Source organism: Anastrepha obliqua, chromosome 5, assembly GCF_027943255.1.
Source record: "Anastrepha obliqua isolate idAnaObli1 chromosome 5, idAnaObli1_1.0, whole genome shotgun sequence".
In the NCBI taxonomy this organism is placed as follows: domain Eukaryota; kingdom Metazoa; phylum Arthropoda; class Insecta; order Diptera; family Tephritidae; genus Anastrepha; species Anastrepha obliqua.
In genome coordinates this window covers 47496463-47522082 of record NC_072896.1, presented here as the reverse complement: position 1 = coordinate 47522082, position 25620 = coordinate 47496463, and the positions used below count along the sequence as shown (strand labels likewise).

Genomic DNA, 25620 nt, shown 5'->3' with positions numbered 1-25620 from the left:
AGCATAAGGCGGGCATTGTGCAGACGTGGCTCATCTGGAACTGTCCTCATGTTGTCCATCCACCAGCCCAGTCACCAGACATGAATGTTATTGAAAATTTGTGGGCCATTTTGGATACAAACATCCGAAAAAGGAAAATTTCGAATAAATCGGACCTTAAAACGGCATTAACCGAGGAATGGGAGAAGATAACGCCACAAGTGACCCAAAAGTTGGTCGAATCGATGCCAAAAAGGCTCAAAATGGTAGTTGACCAAAAAGGTGGTCACACCAAATATTAATATTTAAAAATTTTTTCATATATTAGTTTAAATAGTGTAATTTTCTAGCTGGTTGAAATAAGCTGTGACCTTCTTTTTGGTTGATTTTTTAGTTTTTAAGTTCTGAAAATGTTATAAATACATTTAAAAAATAAATGAATTCATATTTTTTATTTTGAAACATTACATTAACTACTTGCATTTAAATTTTTTCTATATCGCTTTTAGTTTAGATTTTATAGGAAGACAAACTTTTTTCAGGGTGCTGGTTGAAATAAGCTGTGAGCCACTGTAATTTCAAAATATCAGCTATTTATGTATTTATGTCTTGAGTAGTCTTTTTTTGTTGTTTCTTATTCTTAATCTAATATAAAGGTGTAACAATATTTTGTACAAGCTTAAGTGCGTACTAATATTTCTTAAATTTTTAAATAATACCTATGAAGACACATAATTAAATTAAAAACTTCCTTAACTTAATAAAGTTCAAAGATTTGTTTTTAATTAATTAAGATTAAAAGTTTGGTTTTGGTTATCTTGATTGCCATACAAATAACAATTATATAATGGAGCTTCTCCGTAATTCTTTAAAGCCAAAGTCAATAGTTCAGTTCTGTTCTTCAAAGCTACGACTACAAATGCACCATTCGGTAGTATCTCACACGCTGTTATTTGGCCCGGGGGCTTGTAAACGGCTAACGATTTACCTAAAAAATGAAATAATACACACATTAAGAAATATTTTTTTTGTTATTTAAAAAAGTTTTTTTGACATACAAGGTGAAGTCCAAAATAAAGAAGACTGGCGTCATAAAAATGTTTTTGACTTAGTGCGTTAGAAGTTAGCTTGGTGAAAGCTTGGTGACATTCGATTCTGTGGAAGCGAAGTTATTGCGACTAAAGTGTGTTTCGATCAAAATGAGCTTCGATCAAAGAGCTAACATCAAATTTTGTTTTAAAATCGGTAAAACATTTACCGAAACATTTGAATTTATGAAAAAAGTTTATAGCAATGATTGTCCATATCGTGCCAGAGTTCATGAGTGGCTTACACGTTTTACGGAGGGTTGTGAGGGCTTACCTACCAAAATCAGTAATCACCGAAAACTAATTACATCGAAATTTTTCGTAAATTTATCAAAAAAGAACCGAAATTATCGTTGAAATTCATGGAATCGGAGTTGAATATTTCCAAAACATCGATTTATCGCATTTTAACTGATCATTTGGGCTTACGAAAGGTCTATGCACGTTTCATTCCGCAAAAGGTATTGTAACTGAGGACCAAAAATTGCTCCGAATTCAACATTCGAAAGACCTCATTAAAGAGGCAAGAAAAGGTGAAAAAAGACGAAAATTTCCTTTACAACATGGTGATGAAACGTTGTGTTTTCAACATGAACGTGAAACTAAGCGTCAAAGTGAAGAATGGAAGGCTCCAGACAAGCCACCACCCAAAAAATCGCGTTTGGAGAAGTCAAAAATCAAGTCGATGCTCATTTGATTTTGCGATTCCAAGGGAATTGTCCGCAAGGAGTTCGTGGTATCGGGCCAAACCGTCAATGCAATTTTCTATTCTGGCATTTTGAAGCGTTTTTTTCGTCGCATTTGTCGAATTCGTCCTGAATACCGCGAAAGAGGAAGCTGGATGATAATGCATCTCATTGATCCACTCTTGTGACTGATTTTTTGACTATAATTCGCGATTTAACCATCAATTAGTCACCGTATTCACCTGATATGGCACCCTGTGACTTCTACCTATTGGGAAAATTGCATTTGACCATGAAAGGAAAACGTTTTGCGTCCATCCAAAAGGTTTGTATCGACATTATGAAGGACATTCCGGTCAATGACCTGAAGCAATCTTTCGAAAACCTTTTAGATCGCGCAAAATACTACTATTTGAATAAATAAACTCGAAGTTATCAGAACAAAGCTCCTGTCGTTTCTATTTTAGCTCAGTCTTATTTATTTTGGGATTCACCTTGTAATATTCAAATTAAATAAATATCAATTACATGTAAAAATTAGTGTACTCATAGAAGAAACTACGTTCGGGCTAAGACGATTTTGTTTTTTTAGTTCTTATTATTATTATTATGGGGTCATACCGGTCCTTTTCTTGGTACCTAAACTGATGTTGGTCGTTGTGCTTGCGCACATCTATGTATGAAGGTCTGGGATGTACCATCAGTTTGCTTAGGCATACCATCAGTGCCACATATGTTGGAGAGGTTGGCTTAGAGATATCAGATTAATATGGGTACATGATCACTTCATTGATATTTGCCCCACCTCAGTGAGTGGCTACGAGCTTACTGTGCTACTAAGAGCTATGGATTTTCTTTCCCTCACACTTGAGGGAATCAATTAGGAACCAAAAATATATAGAAAAAAAAGAGGTTGTCTGTAAAGTCGGTTTACTGGCGATAGTTTAACGTGATAACGTCATAAGAAAATACTGATTGAATGGTTGCATTTTTCAAAAGAAATTTTAATTTTATTTGTTTGATAGATATTTTGTATGGATATAGAGAATGAGTTAACATTAACATAACATAATATAACATAATATAACATAACATAATTAACATAACATAACATAACATAACATAACATAACATAACATAACATAACATAACATAACATAACATAACATAACATAACATAACATAACATAACATAACATAACATAACATAACATAACATAACATAACATAACATAACATAACATAACATAACATAACATAACATAACATAACATAACATAACATAACATAACATAACATAACATATCATAAAGCATTCACCAACAGCTTTCATTTGATACCCATATTGTACATACACGTCCGAAGGTTACCCGGGTCAACATTTTGACCTATATCTCGAGACCCTATCTACCAATAGGTATTCAAACTATACGGAAATCATCTTCAATACCTTCTTAACAATGTGTGTAAGTTTGGTTTAATTCGGTTCAAAGACACGGCGGGTCCACGTTTTGGCATATATTTCGAGACCCTAGTCATCAATAGGTATGAAAATTACCCCGTATTAAAGCACTTATCAACAGTTTTCATTTGATACCCATATTGTACATACACAACCAAAGGTTACCCCGGTCCACGTTTTGGTCTATATCTCGAGACCCAGTCACGGAGCGGCATGAAAAATACTCTGTACTAAAGCATTCACCAACAGCTTCAATTTGATATCCATATTGTACAAACACATTCTAGGGTCCACGTTTTGGTCTCTATCTCGAGACCCTAGTCACGGAGCGGCATGAATGGACTAAAGCATTCACCAACAGCTTCCATTTGATACCCATATTGTACATACACATCCGAAGGTTACCCGGGTCCACGTTTTGACCTATATCTCGAGCCCTATTTCCAAAATAAAATATAATCCATGTTACTCGTGGATGATGTAGCTTTCGAATGGTGAAAGAATTTTTAAAATCGGTCCAGTAGTTTTGAGCCTATTCATTACAAACAAACAAAGTTTTCCTCTTTATAATATTAAATAAAATAAAATAAATAAATATTACCATACATTTTTTTCTTCATATATAATAAAAAAATAATAATAATAACATTAAAACAACAGGTATTATTAACAAACTTGGATTTATTTTAAATTCTTCAAGTAAATCAAATTAATAATAATCAATAAGAAGGCATATGCCAATACAAATACGTGAATTTATATATGTACATATGCGCATATACATACATATATACGCTCACTTAAGTAGGGGAGAGCAAGATGTCGAACGTTGCCGTTCGTTTGCTTTGTTTGCTTTGTCGTTCCTTCCGCGCTTTCGCTTGCAGTTCATTCAATGCAATGAGCAAGGTAACACTAATATGAGCAAGGTAACACTAAAGAGCAAGGTAACACTAATGAGCAAGGTAACTACATATGAGCAAGGTAACACTAATATGAGCAAGGTAACACTAATGAGCAAGGTAACGACACATTTTTTCGTGCGTGCAGCCTGTTAAATCGAATTATAAGACGTTATCACGTCAAAAACAATAAAACAGGCGGGTTCGTAGACCGATCTAATACCAACTCTTAAGTGGAGAACAACAATAATGACGAAGGGCAAATATAGCAAAGTAATACACCAGCTTCTGTGTAAACTTCTGGCAACGGGAAGGCAAGAAAAATGACAGGTCTGATTGGAGCAGGCACCAAATGGGATCTACGCTTTTTAAAATAGACTTGACGCAGAAGATTCTGAGCCTACAAGAGGTAACATTGTCTCTCACAGAATACTGCTTATCTATACCCAGAGGGTGATGAATCTACCTTGCCTTCTAATCCAGGGCTGAAGTATCTATGTAAGTACATATGTAGCCAAAGAACCAGTTGATTATAAATTCTAATACACTAGAAGCCTCGTACTCCTGCACGAGAAAAAACACCCTCCCTGGACAAGGCGACAAACCTAGATCCACCTCCTCGAGAACCACTCTGATGATTTTGATTTGATTGCCTTATCGGCCTGCATGCATATTAATTTTAAGAACCGTCCATTAACTCTAAGCCCCTTGAGGAAAAGCCGCTGCCTGGCGAAACCAGGAGGATTTTATCTCTTGAAGAGAAGTCAAACCCAGTTAGAGGGTTGCAGAAGAAGCGTCTCCGTAGGCCGAACTCATACGCTCTAAATAAGAACACCGAAATGGCTGGTCAGGAGTCCTTAACGGATTAAAGGCAACCTCCGGGCGTACAAGAGTTGGCTTCGACGAAGTTCCAGGAGCCTCATTATAGTGGGCTACAGAACTTCTTGTCGCGAGCAACCAACGCAAAGTAGGGAAACGCGACGAGAGACACATTCCCTACCTCTACGCTCTGAAATACCGGTGCTGAAGGAACCGATTTCTGGTAGATCAAAACCTCTGGAAAACACATACACAATACACACAATTTCCACATACCAACATAAAGTATGGCGCAACCTGTATATATTATAACTTTCAAATGTTTTCTTATTTTCGAAAACCCAAAGACTCGTAATGGGTTTTTGGTACAAGGTTCATAAGTACATTTGCCCTGAATGATTCGCACTTGCTTGCTATTCCTACTTTGCTACTCCTCCTCCTATTTGTGGCGTGCGTCTAGATGGTGTTCCACAAACGGTAGGACCTTCATACAGTTTTAAGCCGATTCCGAATGAAAGATGGTTTTTTATGAGGAGCTTTTTCATGGGAGATATATGTTACACTCGGAGGTTTGTTATTGCCCGCCAAGAGGCGATCGCTATTAGAAAAAAAATTTTCTATAATTTTGGTGTTTCGTCCCTGAGTTTTGAAGTTGTACATTTCCGGATGGTAGAAATTTAATTTATATACACATATACCCTTTTTTTATTTACACACACATATGTATTTTGAATTACCTGTATTCAGTTCCCATACGCGTATCGAGTTATCACATCCTTCCTTATCTCGTGACAACAATACTTTTCCTAGGGGATCCAATTTTAAAAATGTCACAGGAGCATTATGACCAATAAGTGTTGATCTGCAGTTGCCGGTTATCAAATCCCAAATTAGGATTTTCGCGTCTTCTAAACCAGCTATTACGCAAGCATTCGCTTGAGATATCGCCAACGATACCGTATTGCAGACAGGCTTCCACTTCTTAAACAATGTACCGCTTTGCAAATCATATACAACAATAAAATTAGGAGTAGGCTCATTTAGCTCTTTGGCCACGACGCAAACATATGAACCCTCATAGGTAATGGCCGATAGCGAGGTAATGAAATCGTGATGTGGAATGCGCAAATCGTAGAGCAGCTTTTTCTGTGATAGATGCCAAACCAAAAGCGGAAATGGCTTTTGTGTTTCATCACCGCAAACAAGAATACTGTTGATAAAAGTATAAATCTTAGTTCAAATTGGAGGAAATATTAAAAGTTTCCAGTTAACTTACCGTCCATCGCCGGAAACCAGCAGAGAATTAAGAAATCGGTCTTCGCCAGCTTTGAAGGTCATAACACAGTCCCCGGACTCCAGGTTCATAAGATGGACATACATTCGATTGCGCGATAAGCAGACTATATGGTTTTGGTCATGCAATCCAAAATATGGCATTTTCTGATTCATAACACCCTTCAAAGTTTTCTGAAAAATTATTTGCATTGTTATTGTTATTTATTTACTTACTGGGTTTCCATGCATATATTTATTCATATGTCCTATTAATACCACATATTTTGAATTTAGCGTTACTAAGCATTGGGAATTAGAAATAGCTGTACCACTGTTTTCTTTGGCGTTTTTAGAATAACTCAATACTAACTCCTGAATTAAAATTCGAGATTCGGTCGAAAATTAAACATAATGTCTACTCTCTTTACTATTACAATAAAAATATTACAACTTTTGAGATTTCCAAATAGGGGGTATTAATGGGACACCCTATATTATATTAGATATGTATGTACTATAGCCTGCCAAGGGGCGACTACAATTAGAAAAAAAATTTTGGGCCACTATCGAATGGTAGTCAAGCACCAGATTACATTAAAAAATATAGTCAAATCCCGGGATCAAAATTTTCTACTAGCATTCTAGTATGTGCACATGTATCACAATAAGTGGCGCAAAATAATCACCCAATCTGAAGATTTATAATTTTTCCAGGCAAGCAACGAAACGCGTAAATGTCAACGGTTTTCATTACTGAAAATATTTAATTTTATTTAGTAATCAAATTCAAACACAGAATTGGATGATTAATTTTGCACCTATTTTTAATAATTATGAATAAGCCAGATTAGCAGGTTTTACAGGATTGACAGGAAAAGAGTTTGCTTTTGCAAAATCCCTGTTGTTGTTGTAACAACATAAAACTTTCCCCATACATTTTCGAAGAAGTGAAGTGAAAGTTATTGGAGTGCAGTTATAAGAGCGTACAATTGTTCGGCCTTAACAACCGCGCTGTTAGTTCTGCTTTTTCAAAACTGGTTAAAGAAGCAAAGCAAATGGGTTTGGTGGTGAACGAGAACAAAACGAAGTCCCTCCTATCATCAAACAAACAAACGCACTCGCGTATGGCGCCCACGTCACTGTTGACAGCTATGATTTTGAAATTGTAAGAAACTTCGTTTATCTAGGAACCAGCTATAACACCGAGAACAATGTCAGCGTTGAATTCAGTCAAGTGTTACTATGGATTAAGTGGGCAATTGAGTAATAAAGTCCTTTTTCGACAAAGAAAACTAACACTCTACAAGGCTGTCATCATGCCTGTCCGAACGTTTGGCGCAGAAACTTGGACGATGACAATATCCGATGAGGCGTCCGTTGGAATGTTTGCGAGAAAGATTCTGTATAAGATTTTTGAACTTTTGGACGTTAGTGACGGCGAGTATCGTAGGCGATGGAGCAATGAGCTGTATGTGCTTTACGGCGACATAGACATAGCGCAGCGAATAAAGATCCAGCGGCTTCGTTGGCTGGGCCATATCGTGCTAATGAATGCAAATGCTCTGACTCTGAAAGTATTCAATGCAGTACCAGCTGGTGGTAGCAGAAGAAGAAGAAGGCCTTATTTGCGAGGCAAAGATCGAGTGAAAAATAACTTGGCTTCACTTGGTGCGCCCAACTGGCAGCTGGTAATATCGCGTAAGTGGTTATCGCGCCAATCAAGAAGAAGAAGCGCTTCTAGCATTTTCCGCATTCGTTTTTAGCACGTTTAATATAATAGAAAAAATTAAGTTAGACGATATATTCTTTAACGATTTGGAACATAGATAAGTGCATATATGGAACAGCAACTCAACTCTTCGCCCAACATAATGCGACGCTTTTATTTATGTACATAAATACGAAATGTGTAAGTCTCTAATGAAAACCGGGTTGGTAAGAGTAGCTCTTTCTGAAATCATTAACGATTTGAGTTGAAATTCTTTAAGCGTAGCAAGCTCTCAGCTAGAATTGACCACACTTCTAATTATATTATAGATTTACCTTATATTTCCCTTCATCGAGATTTATCACCCGAATTTCACGTCGACACAAAACAGCTGCCTCATAGTTTCCGACTGGACACATAGATGTCGGTTGCGGTATACCCAACAATTGTCGTACTCGCGAACAATTTTCTACAGCCCAAATACATATTTCCTCTCTTTCGGTACTTATCGATGCCACATAGTAGCCTTTTTGAGGCAAATTGACCAATACATCGTAACTACTAGTTGATGCGCCCTCATCAGAACCCAAATTAGAATTTAATATCTCCATAAAAGGTATTTCAATTTCATAGGTATACTCCAACCAAGAGCGGATTTTTTCATCATCTTTGAGTGTTATATCGTCTCTTATTCGCGCTTTCATATAGTAATTAATTAAAGTGAAAAACTGATGGCCATCATAGCTAAGTTCACGCATATAGTTTTTCAAAAAATCTTTTAAAAAACTGATATGGATCCAGGATTGCTTCTCAATTTTTGCAAGTCTCTCAGACGTTAATAGATCATGCATTAAATACGCTGGGCCATTAGAATGAACTTTATCGGCAATCCATTGAAGATCGGTGAAATAGAAACAATTGAAGAGTATTTCGATTTTATCCGATGCTGCGTTATCTTCGATTATGGCACAGAAATGATGATAAGGCAGTTTTAAGTACTTCTGGTAGTTATAACTGAAAGTCAAAATAAAATTTATTAAATATCAAATTCAGACAGGGGCGTATTGTTCGTATTCAAGTTTTTTCATACTTATCCCGAGTTCCTTACTTTGTTATATGGCCATTTCCGTGCGCAGTTGGCAGTATGCTCTCTTGTCGATCGAAGTAGTCACGTATTGATTTGTGTACCAGCCACCTTTTGTATGTATACCTCTTGAAAACAGCATCTCTAAAACTCTTATCGGCAATACGAATATTTTTTAAAACCAATAGCATGGGCCCCATAAGCCAGCAAAATTTTGACCATATCTTAAAAGCGGCCTGCGCTTCTAATTTTGCCTGCTTTTGAAAAATACCCAAGCAATCGCTCTCGCGTATGCCCCAATCTGATACGGCCACAATCAGTAACATCATTTCAACATGTTCCGTTTGAAGCTTTGTCTCCAAAATCTGCAGCATTTTATCTAGCACATCCGATATATCCGTTATACTAATGGACATGTGCGAAAGCCAAGCTAGCCACCATAACGATTTCGCATGTAATGGTGTCTTGCCACGCAAAGTCTTCCACTCCTCTGGCAATTTGAGCGCACCATTAGAAGCATAAAATTCGCTGCCACCAGAACTAAGAATGTCGTTCCACTGTCGTTCAGTAAATTGCTTCATCTTTATAAAACACTTGTTGGGTATGCCGAGGTCGCTCAAGTTTTTCAAAATTGGCGATTCTTCCTTATTATCAGTATCGGTTACGGTCAGTATCACTTTGGACGTGCTATTCAGGTTTACCGGCAGCCAGTCCAAGTTCGCTTCGAAGAGAATCTCATCCAAAGAGTCGATAATAATAACAACGAAAAAATCCTGGTTTTCAAGCAGCTCTTTCAGAATATTCGAATAACCTTCTATTGACTGTAAGGGAGAGAAAAAAATGTTAGAATTTTTTTATGTTAAAATATATGTATGTACATAAGTATATCGGAAACCTACATGATCACAATTACACTGGCAGCCATTCGCCAAAATTGACAATTGATCTGTTATGGAGCCCAACAATGAGGTTAGATCGGAAGATCGAACTGTCAAATTCACGTATCTGCAAAAATAAGTATAATATATACATATATAAGTCGTTTAGTTTAAAACTTTATAAACGTCGCCGTAGAAGAAAATCGATGTAAAAATGTCTGGCCGTTTTTACCACGCAGGAGATAGAGGGGTCTGCGGTTGATCATGTGATAGCAGGTCTTGTTGTATCTAAAGGTAGTAGCTATGGTGGAGTCTCTGGCTGGAAAAGTAGAAATAGGATTCATCCTAGGTAGAACATCACTAGACAATTTCGCTTGCTTCCAACCTGGCTCGATCTCGAAATCCGTTACCGAAAAGTGACATCACATTTCCTGCCGAGAGTCACATTTTATATTCGTTTTTCTGAAAGTGGCACCGACACCAAATTTCATAACACTAAGCTCAATAAAAATATATCACATTTTTATTCGGTATTGGCTTATATTCATCAAACAAACTATTTTCTTACTCAATAAACTTGATCACATGGGATTTCTTTCGAGTATCTTCGTGTACTTCACTTTTTATTTGACAAATTGAACTCAATTCCTTATCATAAACACCACCGATTCGGATGTTATATTCGTTACCTCAGGGTAGTTACCCAGGTCCAATCTTTATATACTAATATATTTATTGTATCACAATGTGGTTTTCCAAGCTCAGTGGTTGCTAAATCTGGGTCGATGTTTGGATTTGTAATGAAAAACTCAACTTAATTTTAAGACCTGTTTGCTCTCAAGAGTCTGTACTTTCCTTTTGTGAGATCCACCTTGGAACACTGCAGCAATATCTGAAATCTTCGTTTTACCGAGTATTCCATTAGAATAGAAAAAATTCAGAATAATTCTGTCAGATACACCATTCGCCGCCTGAATTGGGTGACTTGTGGATCATATCCACACATAAAAGCAAATGCCTCCTATTTGGACTACCAACTTTAGGAAGGAGTGGAAAATTTTATTTCACGATGCTAATTAGAGTTAGTTGTTAGAATGAGTCTTCAATTATTAAATAAAATTAAATCAATAAAATAAAATCAATAATTAAATAAAATTAATCATCAATAATCAACGTGAAGAAGCTCAGTATAAAAATTCTATATGAAACATCACTAATATATCACGAATTAATTATTGGGTTTTCTCCTGATTACTGTTGAGGCGCATTTTGCCTCTACAAGGCTTTTCCAACGTACGCGATTAGATGCCAGTGTCTTAGCAATCGCACATCCGAGGCTACTTGTATTGGTTACTATAATCAAAATAAGTGTTCTAACAAAGTAGGTGATTAGTCTGCCGTTGTTGAATTAATTATTTAGTAGCTATTAATTTGTGCTTTTGAAAAATATTTATCAGAATTATTTGAGTACACGTTAACTTTACCGAGCTCGTTATGCTGGTCGCTAAAATTTATCCTATTGTTGTATTGCATAAATGAAATAAAGAGTTAATCTCAGTAAGGTTAGGTTGAATCGGTTGTCCACTATGGGACACACAGGCTCATAGCCCATTGTGATGCCGAGTGGGAAACTTGTACTTATCTCTCTCCAGTGTATACTTTTCAAAAATTTTAGAGATCCCTGATTTTTACAGTACTGAGATCTTCAAATTCATTAAAAAGTGTCTACCTAAAATGGTAAATCTACGTCTGGATAGAGCAGGACAATGGCAAAGGAGGTTCGTTATCGTCTCTTTCTCATTTAGACAGCTTCTGCAGAAGTCATGTGCTTGCACGCCCATTCTATGGGCGTGTATGTCTATTAAGCAGTATCCGTTATAACTGAAATCAGTGTGCTAAAACTGCGCTTATTTTGGCTTAGCAGAGATTCTATGCTTTTAGCATTGAGAGTCGACCACAATTATCTGGGGATCTGCAGGTGGTTTAATTGCGGCATCTTTCATTCGCTGCTCTTATGATTTCCTCAAAGATAAGTAGCTTACATGTTTGTAAGTGGTATGTCTATGTCATTGTCTGTGAACTCAGCGGACAATTTGGTTTCGAGTAGTTATGCACAGTGGCCACGAACCCATGTTGCCTTTAGATGAAATGACTCGGTCATCTCGTTAGGAGATGTTCGGCATTTCATTTCTACCTTGGAGGTTGTGGACTACTTTGGGAGGGATTTTATCGCCGGCAGGCTAATATAGATATCATCATAGTTAACTGATGAATATTATAAACTATTTTGCTCAAAAGAATAAAAAATATTCCTTTCGAGTTTTTAGCTGAGTTTTAGAACAAAAGCAAAGTTAATCAAATAAATTGTAGAGTATTCGCAATCTGCTATGCCGAAGATAAAAATATCAATTGCGATTACTTGCCAGTTTTTATAACGTTTATGCCGTGTTAAAGTGTTTCATTTTTATGATTTTCGTATCAATTTCAATTTGAAAATGCTTACCTTAATATCAACGTAGCATCAGGCTTCCATCTCTGAACGTTTTCCATAATTTTGGATGCTAACACACTTTTCCCACAACCGCTGGCTCCAGATATGACAAGTGGCCATTGGGTATTATCCTTAAGATATCTTTAAACAAAGAGACTGTTATAAAGGAGCAAATCTTTCAAGAACCGGAATAATATTACCTCTTCACATCATTCATAATATCAAAATTAGCAGAATTCTGTGCCAATATCTTTGAATAATGTGAAATTAGATACACTTCTTCTAGGAGCACCTTGTCTACTCCATTTGTATTATAAGGTATACTATTTTTGTTCTGATGTTCTTCGAAAATAGATGTGATCGATTTATCCAGCAAATTTTCGATAACTGCAGTTAGCTCTTCATCCAATATATTCATGGTGGGTAGAATTCTAATTAGATTTTTTTCCGAAAGGTGCATTTTTAGCTCAGCATATACTTTTGTAATCCGCCTCAAAACTTCTGCATCCAATTGCGAGGCATTTTCTGGTAATTTTGTATACTGTGCTCCAGTTTGTATCCATATGCATCGTTTGGCGAGCTCTTGACTTATAAGTACAGTATTGTTAATCTCCTGCTCTACTACGGTTGTTAAATATGAGTCCTTTAAATCATCGGAAAAAAGTCGAAGTAATACTTCCAACAAGTGATTTAACTCGCCGTTCACTTCAGTTGAGTAAATATTGATTTGTTGGGTGTACAAACGGTGACACATTGGTTGATATGAGTTGTCAATCGTATACCATTTTTCCAGCAGTACTTTCTCCTCCTCATTTGCAACGCCTAAAACCGAAGTAAAATCCTGGCTTTCAATTGTCAATGGCAACATAGGAGTGCCGAGTGTTGAACCCAGAAATAGCACTGGTATAATGTACGCTGTGGAAGTGTGTCTGGAAATTTCTGATAGACAATTTGCCGCTTCTTCATGTCCTCCTTGTGCTTCTTGTGGGCTTTGCGTCCAGCGCTTAACTTCAGGTAATTTACTGAAGTCTTTCTTCACCCCTACATCATTTTCATGCACATCAGAGATTAAAAAGTCAAAACCTTTACTTTGGCATTTACTGACAAACTGCTTGAAGATACTATGTATAACACGCTTGTGCTTTTTGTACTCGGGACTATTATTTGCCAGAATGTAAATCACAATTTTTTTGTCCCTTTCGATTTTGCGTCCAGGCGGAGGTTTTCCTTGAAGAATGGCTAAATTGTTGGGTGCCGATTTTTGATTCGGAATATCGGAAGGAGCATTCAAACCCAGTGGTGTTGTGGTTTCAGAGTCTGTAGATTTATTTAACAAGTATTAGTTAGTATTTTTGGTAAACATATAAGCTAACTTCATGAAAGACTGTGGATATAGTAGCTGTTGGCTGATTCGAAGTAATCTCAGATTGAAAATATAAGTACATACGTATATGTACTAACTTAAAAAGCGATTTGTCGTATATTTTCGATTTTGGTAAAACAAATTCCTGTGAATTTTTGTACCACCCCATTCTAATTCTTACCATTTAATCTTTAATAGTTTGTTAAAGGTTTTGATCAGGACCCGGAATATTTTTCATACGTAAAGCAGATATAATATTAAGCCAGGAAATATGAAAGCTAACTGACAACGGCATCAAGGCAGTTATGAAGATGTTATAGTTATAGCAAAAGGTAAATTTGAGAATAATTGCAAAGAGCTCTGAACTTGACCAAGAAACTGAGAGCTAGGGTGGACCTCAATATAACAATTGAAACTGTATGAGAGGTTATGGGCCGGGGTGTTATCCTAGAAGCCAAACTCAAATACAAACAAGTAAGAATGTGCTAAATTGTATATAGTCGCGTACATTTTGGTAAATTTTTATTCTGGCTGACTGTTAATTTTTGGAATCAATCATGGAATTTATTGCTTGTAACATCAGACGGACGAAAAGAAATTTAGTCTTAACATATAAAAAATACCAGTGGTTTTTATCCGCTCCCAACAATATTTATGCCGGATCTAAATTAATTGGGGAGCAATATCTCTACCAAGTTAAAAAATAATTATAATACAATAATATTTGGTGAGCACCCTTCTGTTAGGTGTTTGGCCGAGCTCCTAACCCTATTTCTGGCGTTGGTCTTTTTCTATTATCCATATTTGGGAGAGTTGAATTAAGTCGAAATACAAGCATTTACTCGACAAAGGGGACTGCATATTTTTCAAAATTTTTCTTGCTCGTATTTATTTTTACTCAATATTTGTACCAAGTGTGAATAATTTTGCATCATTTATTACCCAGATATCAGGTTTTATCAGAATTAGCGCACAACCAGCTATCCTGGGGTGCTTCGCCTTCTGACGTTGGCGGAACGGGTGTTCGGAAGCCACCAAGAGGTTACCGGGATATTCCCGGAAGTTGTGAGCTGCTTGAACCATATATAGAAAAATCGTCCTGGCCACTCCCAAGTGAATGGCGATCAGTAACTTTCTCCACTTGCGTGGACGTCTACATATGGAGTGCTTCACTGCTTAGGGAGCTGTAATGTAAGTAGTCCCCGTCTTGACACCACAACCCATAGTTTTTCACCAGCCAACTAAGCGCACCCTACTAGAGAGGGTTTGGGTAAGGAAAAAGTAATCTCATCCAGAAATATGGAAACGTTGTGTTTGCATCTCCCGCTAGCACAATTCCTAGAGATGACATCGGGAAAAAACCTTCCTGATTGAACAAAAAAATTAAGCAAACTGGAGCTCCTCTGCTCTTGAGAGCAAACTTCGAAAGCAAAAGCGCTGGGATGTTTGACCCTTTCGATGCCGATGGGCAGTTATCCGAGTATATTCTAAGCAGAAGTGTATGCCGAGATAAATATGAAGAAAAACTTCCGCAATGAGCCATTTAAGCCATTTTAAAGTGTTTGCCCCCTTTGAGGTTAAGTCCTCAATATTTCTGGATGATATAGATTAACTAAACTCATTAAGGGCATGCATCGCTTTCAACTTTTATCGATCCCGCCACACGAGCTATGCCCGGGAACGAGGTACCTGATTCAGTGGCTAAAGGGGTTGCGGCTTCGAAACTGCTTGCATCAGAGCCTTTCCTGAAAATGTCTACGAAACTCAAGTTGGCACCACAATGTGAGGCTACGCCAGGCAAAGTTCTATGAGGGTACAACCATAATAAATTCAAACATCTCATAAACTATCCTATGGAGAAAGCTCACGGAAATTCTTACTGGGCGGAAGTTGCGCATATTGCGGTACCATTATTCTGTTCTTAATGAATTTGACGAAATCAATTGTTGAACTGGCATAGTTGTTGATTATGTTTACATCTTTTTATTATAAGCAACTTTTTTCTTTCAAATATGTTTTCTACTCTCTTCCATGTTTGCACTATCCTAACCTAACTTTTTATTTTTGGTTACCAAAGTTCGGTATTTTGACACTCTCATACAACACATCTCCGTTAAGTCACGGTAAAGTTATGCTACAGTTTCATTTAGATTCTGCGAAGTTAACAAATTTGAGGCCACCTTTGATTCAAGAAGAACCAAAACGAATACTTTCAGGATTCGAATCGATTCTTTATCTGTTTGAATGCTATATACCTAAGTAGATGAGATGTTCGTAGGTTGGCGTATTTAATATTAATATTTATTGTATTACATGATATAGTATAAGTAATATTTAGTTATTTCTGTTTCTATATAATAAGTGCATATGTACATCTATGCAGTTGCTTCTACCCATATAATTATGAACATACCCTTCTCCAAGCATTGACTTCCTTTGATAGCATCTTTATTGGCTTCGTTGGGTGTTTGCTGTGCTTCATTCTGCGCTGATGCTGTAAATGGCACATCTGGTGGCACTGGCTCTGGATCGGCCAAAGGCGCTAATTTTTCACTGTTATTTCCAACCGATTCTAATTGAATTTCTTTTTTATTGGCTTCTTGGTACGGCGAGGAACTGCAAAATGGTGGAACGTAATTTTACAAACGTATAATTTTGATTACATATGCGATTGTATTATATAATATGTATGTACGGATGCATGTGCAGCAAGAATGTCTTGAATTGAATTAGGTTTCTAATACTGCAATTTACCTACAAAACAACTCGAATTCTTATGGGTGGGTTATATAAGCAAATTGGGGAATGTAATTAACAAGATTTTTACTGTGTCGTTTAAAACATAAATTATTAAAAATATTAACTATATAATGTCTAAAAAATGTTTCTAATTTTCGATGGATCTTGGGGATAGGTTTTTAAATTTTTTTTTACTTAGTTATTCTAGTAATTAAAGGTTGTATCAGTAGACTAAGTAATTTGTTTTTTTTTCCTTTCGCCATATACATTCGAATGCCGGCACAATAGAAAATGACGAAAAGCCGTTCACACTATCGTCGTATGCTTCTAGTTTCAAATGCAAGTCGGACGCAGTTCGTCCATTTCTTCTTCTTTTCTATTTCCTTCTGTCGAGGCATTTCAATGTACAAAATGTTGTTGTAGGTGTATTGCCAACACCTTTAATGAATCCGCCTTGGCTTGAGATTTTTCGTTTTTGTCGATATTTCGAAAGCATAGTATCTGTGAAATTTTCATGCAGAAATTCTCAATATTTTAGCTGCTACAGCCCATTAACTAGGTAGAGAGCGGTCCGCGCGCTCCTTTACCTCAAACTTTATACTCAATTACCTCAAAACTACTTAAACAAAAGAAAAACAATTCAACCGAATCGTCTGAAATTTTAATATGTTGTTCACAATGGGCTATCACCCGTTTCGGAATCATATTATTATTTCAATTATTTCGTATTTTTTTTATTAAAAAACTGGAAAACCCCGATTTTTAAAGTGTCAAATTTAAAACCGCGCCATTTTGTCAATTTTTTAATTTTTTTTTTATTCTAGTACGGGACGTAGCTACAGTCATATTGATTAATAATTTTTTTGGTTTTTGTGTTTCAGATGAATACAGGGTGCGCCATCTTTTATGTTGGTATGTAAACGCTGAATAACTTTGTCATTTACCAACCGATCGACTTCAACATATGTACATGTTTTCGATACGTCAATTCAGTAAAATTTCAACCATGGATCGCTTTACACCGAAACAACCGAAATGGACGCTATAAAACCCGAAATGCTTGACAAGGTGATGAGAAACGCAGAAAAAAGATCGCGTTTGTGATTGCTAATAAAGGTGGCCGCTTGATTGATATTGTATTCAAAAAATAGTTTTAATAAATTGTAAATAACCAAACCAAATAAAAATAGATCACAATACAAATAATTTTTTTTTTTTTCAAAGTTATTCAATGTTTTCATACCAACATAAATGATGGCACACCCTGTAGAAGAACCAAAATTGACAACAATTTTTTTGAGAGGGTCAACTTCAGCGCCATTTTTTAAATTAAAAAGAATTTTTCTGTTTCATTTTTGTATGTGAAAGAAGTGAAATAAAAAGCCTTGAAAATCTAAATATCGTTTTTCCTCTTTTTATTGTAAAAAAAATCCTTAAAATACCCCAAATTTTCGAGCTCTAGACCGGGTCCCCGTAAATCATAGGGTAATAAAACAAAGTGTGCCAGCCAGCTTAAAATACTCACATTTGAAGGTTCCTTACTTTAATTTTTGAAAAATGAGACAGGGTGAAACACAGTCATAATTCAATAATAACAACTGATTTCGGAACCACTTAACCCATTGCTGCAATTTGGAAGTAAGGGAAACGTAATAAAAAATTGAAAAAAGGTCGATGTAAACCATAGAATAATTTTATGTTATTTTATGAATGGTACTTAATTATTTATATTTTTAACTTAACCATTCCGCCGTAGCCGAATGGGTTGGAGCGTGATTAACATTCGGAATTCACAAAGAGAACGTTGGTTCGAATCTCGGTGGAACACATAAATTAAGAAAAACATGTTTCTAATAGCGGTCGCCCCTCGGCAGGCAATGGCAAACCTCCGAGTGTATTTCTGCCATGAAAAAGCTCCTCATAAAAATATCGGCTTGAAACTGTAGGTCCCTCCATTTGTGGAACAACATCAATACGCACACCACAAATAGAGGAGGAGCTCGGGCAAACACCCAAAAAGGATGTACGCGCCAATTATATATATGATGCTTTCCATTTCAATTCAACCGGGCTATTCGGGTCATGTTCTTCGATTTCGATGTAACTGAAATATGTTGCTCTCTGGTCAAAATAATGAGATACGTATTTTTTTGTTCGCCCGAAAAAAATTTTTTTCAAGAGTTATCGGCAATTTTGTTTTTCGGCTCAAACTCGATTTTTTTTAATTATATAAGAAATTTTTCGGATTTTAATAATTTTGGGTTCAAAATGATCGTCATTAGTTACACGAGCGATTTCATGTAGAAATAATTGCAAAAAAGAGGTTGAAAATGTTTTATTTTGCAAAAAACAAAAAGTGCGAAACAGGTTTTTTACTCAAAAATTCATTACTCAAAAACAACTCATTTTAGCTACTGGGCATTCAGCTCAATTGAAGTTTGAGGTGTCCTCTTGATTTGGAAAAAGTTATAAAAAAAAAAAAAAATACACTTTTTGAAATATTGAATTTCGAAAAAATTTCATTTTTTTTTTCTTTTTTGCTAAATAAAAAATTTTCAACTACTTTTTTGCAATTTTTTCTACATTAAGTCGCTCCTGTAAGTAATGGCGATCATTTTGAACCCAGAATTATTAAAATCGGTTCATTTTTGACTAAGTTATGGGCATTTAAAAAAAAAATTTTCTTATATAATTAAAAAAAATCGAGTTTGAACCGTAAAACAAAATTGCCGATAACTCTTGAAAAAAATTTTTTTCGGGCGAACAAAAAAAATACGTGTCTCATTATTTTGACCAGAGAGCAACATATTTCAGTTACATCGAAATCGAAGAACATGACCCGAACAGCCCGGTTGAATTGAAATGGAAAGCATCTATCCAGTTTCACTAGTCAAAGGAAAACACACGACAGTTAGTATATGATCCAAATAAAAATTCGGTTAAGCAAAACAAAAAAAAAAACAAAAATAAGTAATTGGAACGTACACCCTTTTTGACCGAGCTCCCCCTTCTATTTGTGGTATGGTGTGCGACTTGATGTTGTTAAATGGTTCCAGTTTATTTTAACCCTAACCCTAACGTATACATAAATACAACCAAACTTCTTTTTGTTGTTTTTTTCAATTTGTTGGTTTATAATTAATTTTCGAATTTATAAACGTTTTTTCTTGTGTTAAATAAAGCCTTAGTTTTTATAACGTTCAACGTACTTATTTTCTTTATTGCGCACTCCAATACCTCTCGTCTTCAGTGACGCTCGCCCAAAGGGTTAAACCGACTCCGAACGGCAAATGGTTTTTAAGTGGAGCTTTTTCATGGCAGAATTACTCTCGTACGTTTGTCTTTGACTGCCGAGAGGCGACCGCTATAAGAAAAACTTTTTCTCTATTTGATGTTCATGCAAGGGGTTTCAAACCTATGCTCTCCCGAATGGTAGTCACGCACCAACTCATTCATTTTTGTTTTTTTTTTTTTGTTTTTTATATTTTTATATTTGTTTTTATATTATTATTTACTCTGCTTGCGTAAAAGCTTCAACCAAAGTATGGACCGTCTCGGGCTAAATCATTAGACAATTTCGTCCTCTGCCGATTTGGCCCGACCTCGAAATCCGTTGCCCCAAAGTGATACACTCAAACTATTTTGCTTGGTTTCAATGAAGTGCCGCACGATTTTATCCAATATTTTCTTTTCATTTTGCCCTTTGGGACATGAACAAACTTAACGTCCTATTTTGCCCACGTTTTGTGGCATGAATTGTGAAATAAAAAGTAACTTTTCCAAGAGACCATCACAGATTTATTAAGTAGCTCAAGATGGCTGACACAGGGTGAAAATTAGACATCTTACATCACCATTAATTATTACTTCATGAATCATAGGAACGTTTAAAGAAATATATATATTTCTTACTTTCCATATGTTACGATGAAGATATTAAAATGTTTGCAAAGCTTATTAAAATTTATTTGAAAACTTTCGCTTTTCTCACCAAAATGCAATATCTGTCTGATATAATTGGTCGATTGTGAAATAATAATACGAAGGTGGATATTTGTATTTCTGGTCTAGCAATGGAAAAATTGGCATTGGTGGTTGAAAACGGTTTTATTGTTTTTCAAAATATTCTCGGTGATGATCAATACACTTTCGCATTAGTTTGGGCCAATTTTCGGAACGCTTTGCCAAGTCACATATCTAGGGCGTTATGTAAATTGTATGGAATCCAACCATTTTTAGCACAAGGTGATCTTGCAAAATCTCATTGGCTTGTTATACTAATGCCCAAGGCTGCCTCAATCTCATGGTATGTGACATGACGATCTTACTCAATCTTTTTGCGCCCAACTTTAATATTTTCTGGCACAACAACTGATTTTGCACGACCTTCACAGAATTCATCGAAGAGCGAACAGCGACTATAAGAAAATATAAAAGGCAACTCTCTCTCGCCTAGGGGGACATCGAAAAAAATGAATAAAATGAAAATATTGAACTCCTCGCACGTTTCCGCAATAATCTGTGTCAGTCCGTGCGCAAGAAAGTCCTGGAACTTCCAAAACCTATTGTGCTTTAAATATTGAGAGAGGATCTTAGACTTCGTCCCTTCGAAATTCAAATCGTGCACGCGCTTAAACCTTTTTTTTTTTGTTTCCTTGATTACTCCTCTCGAGAGCATAGGGCCTCGAAAAGACTCTTCCATCGAACACGGTTTTGTTTCTTTTTGCACAGTCCCATGAGATGCCGGCATCTGCTAGTTCGCGCAACATCGATCTTCTCCAAGTGTTTTTTGGTCGACCGCAACCTCTGCTTCTTTGCGGGTTCCAGTCCAGTGCCATTCTCGTGATGCTATCTGCTGGTTTTCTCAACGTGTGATTCATCGCCACTTTCTGCATTTAATTTCCCTATTTCCTCATTCGTTAATATCCACAGTGCGTCGTTAATGATGGTGCTTGGCCAGACTATTCTGCAGATGATGCGAAGGTATTTGTTGGCGAAAGATTGTAGCCCCTGTGTGATGGCATTGTGATGATGTAGCGCTTAAACCTAACGATTTCAATATGTCTTAATAATGTCTCCAAGATAATGTTGAAGAGATTTCGTACAGTAAACAATATTATCATTTAAAGGGAAGTGTAAATAAGCAAAATTCTTATTATTGACAACCTAAAGGACCTACTATTAAAATAGCAACATCCACTTCACAGACTCAAAGTGACGGTTTGATGTGCATTGCCAAGCAGTGGAATAATTGGATCATACTTTTTTTGAAAATCGTGGAAGGCAAGCAATTTCTGTGAATGGTGGACTACTTTCTGCCAATAATGAGAAAACATTCTTCCATCAGTACACATACTATACATGGTTTCAGCAAGATGGCAACACGCCGCACACGACCAGAGAGACCAATACGATATGGCATGATTTGTTCGCTAACAAACTAAGCTGTTTCGGTGATATACCCTGGCCACCCAGTCGCCCGATATTACCGCTATGAATTTTTTTCTGTGGGATTGGGGCACCCCCAAGTTAAGTTAAAGTTTATAAGAAAATTATGGAATAAAAATGTATTTTAGAATGCAGTTAGAAAAGGGTAAATGGACACAGAACTTTTGAACCACATCAATGTGGGATCTAATAGCGGTCGCCCCTTTGCCAGCAAATTTCCAATAAAATAAGCAATTCTCCATAAAAACCATTTGCCGTTCGCAGTCGCATTAAAAGTGCACGTCATACACAAATCGGAGTAACAGAAGTGTAGACGCCAGTTATTTATTTTCTTTATTTATGCAGCCAGCCATGGTTAATCCGCTCCAGAGTCTAATAATAGATCAACGAAAGGCTGAGAGAATTCAAATAAAACTTAGAAATACCGCTAAAGAAACTTATAATTTATTGCTCCCACGTCAAAAGCGGATAACAATATCGGAAAAGTTAGTAGTCCGATTCTATATGGCAAATTCTCTTTTATGACTTCAATTGTCTCAAAATGTTTTCCACGGAGCGGCAACTTGAGCTTGGGAAACAGGAAAAAGTCACATGGAGCCATATCAGGCGAATACGGTGCTTGCGGAACGATATTAACATTAATTTTGTTCAAATAATCGCGAACAAGACGTGATGTGTGAGCTGGTGCATTATCGTGATGCAAGAACCATGACTTGTTGTTCCAAAATTCCTTCCTTTTAAGACGAATGTTCTCGCGCAAACGCTTTAAAACGTCTAAATAATATTCAGCGTTAACCGATCGGCCTTGCGGAAGGAACTCCGAGTGCACCACACCTTCGTAATCGAAAAAAAACAGTCAGCAAAACCTTAATTTTTGAGCGACTTTGGCGTGGTTTTTTGGGTTGATGTACGGCCCTCTTTGAACGATTTGTACCACTGGAAAACACGTGCACGCGATAGAGCACAGTCCCCATAGGTTGTCTGCAACATTTTTAAGGCGTCTGAAGCCGAAATTTTGTTGGAATAACAAAATTTGAAACAAATTCTTTGTTCAACTTGAATTTCCATCGTTAAATTCGAAGAACACACTCGAGCTTGACTTGTTTACAGTAGCACAGAAAACAAACTATGTGACATATCACGCTGAAATTTGCCATGTAAGCTTATAACAGTCCTACCAAAAAACAAAAAATTTATTTTTGCCATATGTCATCCGCGGACCGTTTTATTGATAACGTCTCGTTCATATTTGAGTAGAAGGTATTTATTATTATGTTGTTGTTGTTGTAGCAGCATAAACATTCCCCATACTTACATACGGTGAATGCTGCTGGAGTGACAGTCCTTGGCCGGATATAAATCCGGGTCGTTTCGGTAACGTAGAACCGACTGTCGTGGAAACGTATTTATTATTATCTTTATATTCACTTCATTTGTTTATATAAACTGCCTACCATAACCGATTTTAATTTGAGGAAAAGTAATCCGATCGACTCCAACTACTTGTCGGCCAAGTGTCAGTATAAATGTTTCTTATAAAAAGAAGATATCCTTAATAACATCAATGTAAACGCATACATACAAACATATATGTACTTAGATATGTTTATATCTACTCACTCGTCTGATTTCTCTGATATGCTGTCGTTTTTTCGTTTATCTCCAGAACTGCAAACGTTACCCATTTTTTTAATTTTTTTTTAATTTATTTAATTATTCAATTAAGTCGTCTATGCTATTTTAGCGTTTAGATAGCTGCAAATAAATAAGAAGTAAGCGCAAAGTAATGCCATTGCACTTCAAATTCAACAATCATTGTCGTGGTCTAGACGCAATCTCATGGATCCGATATTTATTGTCACATTATACATATGTACTCGTAGCTGCATAATAATACGTATCTAGTTTGCGCTTTGTTGCGTTGCACCTTGCCACTACTGTCTGCCATAGCACATTCACTTATTACCGCCACCCCTATTAGTGCGAATATCAAAATTGTACTCATACAACAGGTCAACTAATATTCAGGGAAGACCGTTGGAGAAACGCATGCTCGGATATATGTACATATGTATAAGTGCTTGTACCCTGTGCCTTTACGTAGATACTAATAACGCTATGTATGGAATGTATGTAAGTAGCCAGTGGGAAGAGAGGCGTTTCCACGCCACCTTCATTCCCGCATGATGAGCATACCATTCATTGGCCCATTTCTCACTTTTAAACAGTATTCGATTTTGTATACACATTGCGATATTTTCCTCTGTAAATTTTCATTGCTGCAATTTCGATTTAAATAAAACTATGATTGAGCTCATTAAGCTCTTAATTAAAATTGAATTTAAATGCTTCAATTCGTTCAGGTTAACACTATCACAAATTAAAACACAAATAATTCTATTAATAACACCATAGGAAATTTTTGATGCATACATATCAACACACATATGTAGATATATTCTTTAAAAAATACACACGGATACATAAATATGCACATATGTATATGTATGCACACTAGAATAGCAATTTTTTCACTTTCTAAAATTAATTTTTATTAATTTAAATTTTAGTGACGTATTAATAAATCAATTAATAGCATCAACAACAGATTTGGCACTAGGGGAGCGCTGGGAACCGTGCGACAACCAGCGCGCTACTACGACTCTATGGGACATTTCAAGAGTATTTCGTTGACACTTTCTCTCATTGAAATTCCATATTTTTACTTAGTCCTTTTGCACTTCACTCTGTTTTTTCTTTGTTTTTAATATGTTACTAACTTTAACTATTATATTAAATTATACTTGATTAAATAATATACAATATATTGCAGAATTCCATTTAATATTCCCTATATATTTTTAACATTTTTATTTTCACGTCTTTCACATTTTTATGCACTGCATACTAATTGTAGAGAATAAAATAATACTTTTAGATGTTGTATTCAAAGCTCAAGAGCTTGCGATATGTGCTTGAAGCTTTTGAAAGAGCATATAAAAAGGAGCAATTGAGAGAGGATACAATGAATACAGAGAGTGAGATTGAAAATAGAGAAAGCATTTGTACTTGTTGTGGGAGAGACGGTTGCCGCTTAGAACATTTTATATTTCTTAATTTCTTAATATTATACCTATTTATTTATAAGTGGTATGCAAGAGTATGCATATATATGTACATATATAAGTGCATGGGTATGCATGTATACAAACATGCGATGGGCAAACATATGCATGCTCCCATGTACATATGTACGTTTAATAAAGAAGACAAATATTAGTGAATATTTGCTACTGATACTGTAAAGTCACTGATAACAGCTGTGAGATCTTTCAAAAGTTGTGACGACTGTAACTGTAAGATAGTAGTGGTGAAAGGCGGATGTCACGAAGCTACAACTGTAACATACATAGTGTTTAGCAGTTACAGAGTTGCATTGCGGAATTGTGTATGTTACATACAATTCCTGGAGGATTGTCATACAAAACTAACTAACACCAAATAAAATTAAATTTCCATGAATTACACAGGTTTACATGTTTTCTTGTTTATTGAACGAAATTGGTAGTCCACAAGTGCCTTTCATGGAATGAATTGGGGGTAAAAACTCATAAAAAATTGGTTGGATGTTTTTACCCCTCCTTTTTTCAAAAATATTTTGATTATACATAGGTGAAGTGGTTGAAGTGCCAGTCTGGCAC

General features: G+C 36.1%; 2 protein-coding genes across 3 annotated transcripts in view; both read right to left on the bottom strand.

Annotated features, from left to right (window-relative positions):
* Positions 1-558: 558 nt before the first annotated feature.
* Positions 559-24818, bottom strand: LOC129247842 (uncharacterized). 2 transcript variants are annotated; one of them, XM_054887185.1, is made up of 11 exons: positions 24741-24818; positions 23540-23674; positions 16146-16348; positions 12570-13686; positions 12382-12510; positions 9900-10005; positions 9025-9821; positions 8252-8930; positions 6210-6400; positions 5671-6143; positions 559-967 (listed from the first exon to the last, which is right to left on the bottom strand). In XM_054887185.1, exons 2-11 carry the CDS (start codon positions 23602-23604, stop codon positions 765-767), a joined length of 3963 nt encoding a protein of 1320 aa, XP_054743160.1. In that variant the 5' UTR covers positions 23605-23674; positions 24741-24818; the 3' UTR covers positions 559-764. The 2 variants fall into 2 exon arrangements, with proteins under 2 accessions (XP_054743160.1, XP_054743161.1); XM_054887186.1 differs by lacking the exon at positions 24741-24818 and adding an exon at positions 24116-24265.
* Positions 9857-25620, bottom strand: part of LOC129247844 (uncharacterized) — a 78625-nt gene continuing 62861 nt past the window's right edge. The window contains exon 5 of the mRNA XM_054887191.1: positions 9857-9874. The gene's annotated coding sequence lies outside the window, so the exon portion shown is untranslated. The remainder of the gene's footprint in view (positions 9875-25620) is intronic.